Source organism: Theobroma umbraticum, unplaced genomic scaffold (assembly GCF_002168275.2).
Source record: "Theobroma umbraticum cultivar Fairchild unplaced genomic scaffold, ASM216827v3 scaffold_147.0, whole genome shotgun sequence".
NCBI classification, from domain to species: domain Eukaryota; kingdom Viridiplantae; phylum Streptophyta; class Magnoliopsida; order Malvales; family Malvaceae; genus Theobroma; species Theobroma umbraticum.
In genome coordinates, this window is record NW_018397259.1 from 733,507 (window position 1) to 735,327 (window position 1,821).

A 1,821-nucleotide genomic window follows, 5' to 3' on the forward strand; every position below is an offset into this window, starting at 1 on the left:
CACACTTGACTTCATAAAATGTACCAAACTGATAATTAGCCCCTTAACAATTTAATTTTTCAATTTGAATCATCTTCCCACATTGCTTTTCATTGACAGTTTTGTACTTTTTCTTTTAGCAGTCATCCTTAATTAGATGCCTTTTTAGACTTTATCAACTACCCCTGCACTGGTTTGATGCGGTCAGATTTGAAGTCATATATCTTTGGTCTGACAAAGGCTACAAATCAACTGTACTATACGAACACTTGGTGACATAGATGTTTGTTTCAGCCCATGTCAACATGCATTTCACCACTGAAAAGCTGTGTCCCCTGAAACACAGATTGTATCATATTCCAGTATGTAATGAACTTCCACTAACCTTTCCAAAAAAGAAAATGAACTTCCACTCATTTATTCTGTTTCATATAAACTGTGAAGTTTATGACCATATATTATGCAATCAAGTCATGAAGCTATACAGAATTATCAAATGAATTTTAAGTTTCCAAAGCTTCATCCATTGTGTTAAAACAGGTTTCGCTAAGACAGTCTATCTACGTCAACAGCCTATGAAATCAAATTATGAAGTTATACAAAAACTTTCAAATGAATCCTTAAATTTGGATACGCAATATGAATTCCAGGAGCACCATAAATCCTAAAAAACACCATGATAAACTTGAAAGTTTAATAATTTACCCTCAAATCTGAACCCATGCCATGTTAAATTAAAAAAATTGGAGAAATTGAAGTAGATCATCCAGATTTCAAAAGCTAACATCTGGCCTTAACTATCAAGCATCATATCTTACTTCTCTTAAATTAAAACAAAAAATTTTGAAATGCAAAAGTTTATCAATGAATTGTTTTTTACCATATAAAGTACAGCATTGATGTAACTTTGATCCTGATTTTGTTCTAGCTTGAAGCCTACTGTCTCTAGTGAGACCTTGATTGTGAAGGGAGATTGCTAAACAAGAGAATATCTGTCTTGGTGTAATGGAAAACTGTTGTTCTTGATCGTAGAAGTTCGAAAGTCCAAAAATCCCACACTTCAGAACAGTATTTGCATGAACAATCATCAGGAAACATCAATCCTGCAAAATGGGGACAAGAAAAACAAAAGGAAAAAAAGGCCAAACAAAAGTATCAAGATAAAGAAACTGAATATGATCTGCATGAAACAAAAATAGCAGTAAAGTTCTTGGGAAAGTCTAATACTGCGATGCATGATGCCAAATATTTCATAAGAGACATTTCTATTTCCAAAAGGCAATTAGTTATTAACTTTCCCCTCGTTACTTCCCCTCTCATGAACTAAAGGTGTATTTGGCACACAAGATAATAGCGATAGAGAGGATAGTATAAAAATCATCATATGTTTGGGATTTACTTGCAAAGGAGAACAGCATAGGAAATTGTATGACGAATCCTCCTAGAATATTACTTGATCTTGTTGACAAGGTTAAGATTGTTTAAAACCCATGAGATACTGGGATGGATATCAACCAATAACTATTGCTTCAATATTTCCTATTGCACCCTAAAAGGTAGATATTTATCTAAAACTTGTCTTTAGGATATAGTGATATGGCTAATGGTATAATTTTGATCAATTGCAAGAAAATATCATCTTAACTTAAACCTACCCATATTAAACCAAACATGGCATATGATACAAATTGTTATATCTGACCTTTATTCTTGCATACACCAACAAAACATTGGATAAAACCATCTAATCCAATCCACTTTCTTATCTTGTCTTAGTCTATCCTCTTTATCATCTTAAGTACCAAAGACACCCTAAAGTACACCTTCATGAGCAACGAACTA

At 33.0% G+C, this 1,821-nt stretch overlaps 1 protein-coding gene across 1 annotated transcript in view; it reads left to right on the plus strand.

Annotated features, from left to right (window-relative positions):
- Positions 1-1,821, plus strand: part of LOC110414976 (folylpolyglutamate synthase) — a 15,773-nt gene that overhangs the window by 3,375 nt on the left and 10,577 nt on the right. Inside the window, exon 8 of the mRNA XM_089783286.1 lies at positions 1,071-1,257. Within this exon, the coding sequence (XP_089639412.1) occupies positions 1,071-1,257 (187 nt within the window). The remainder of the gene's footprint in view (positions 1-1,070; positions 1,258-1,821) is intronic.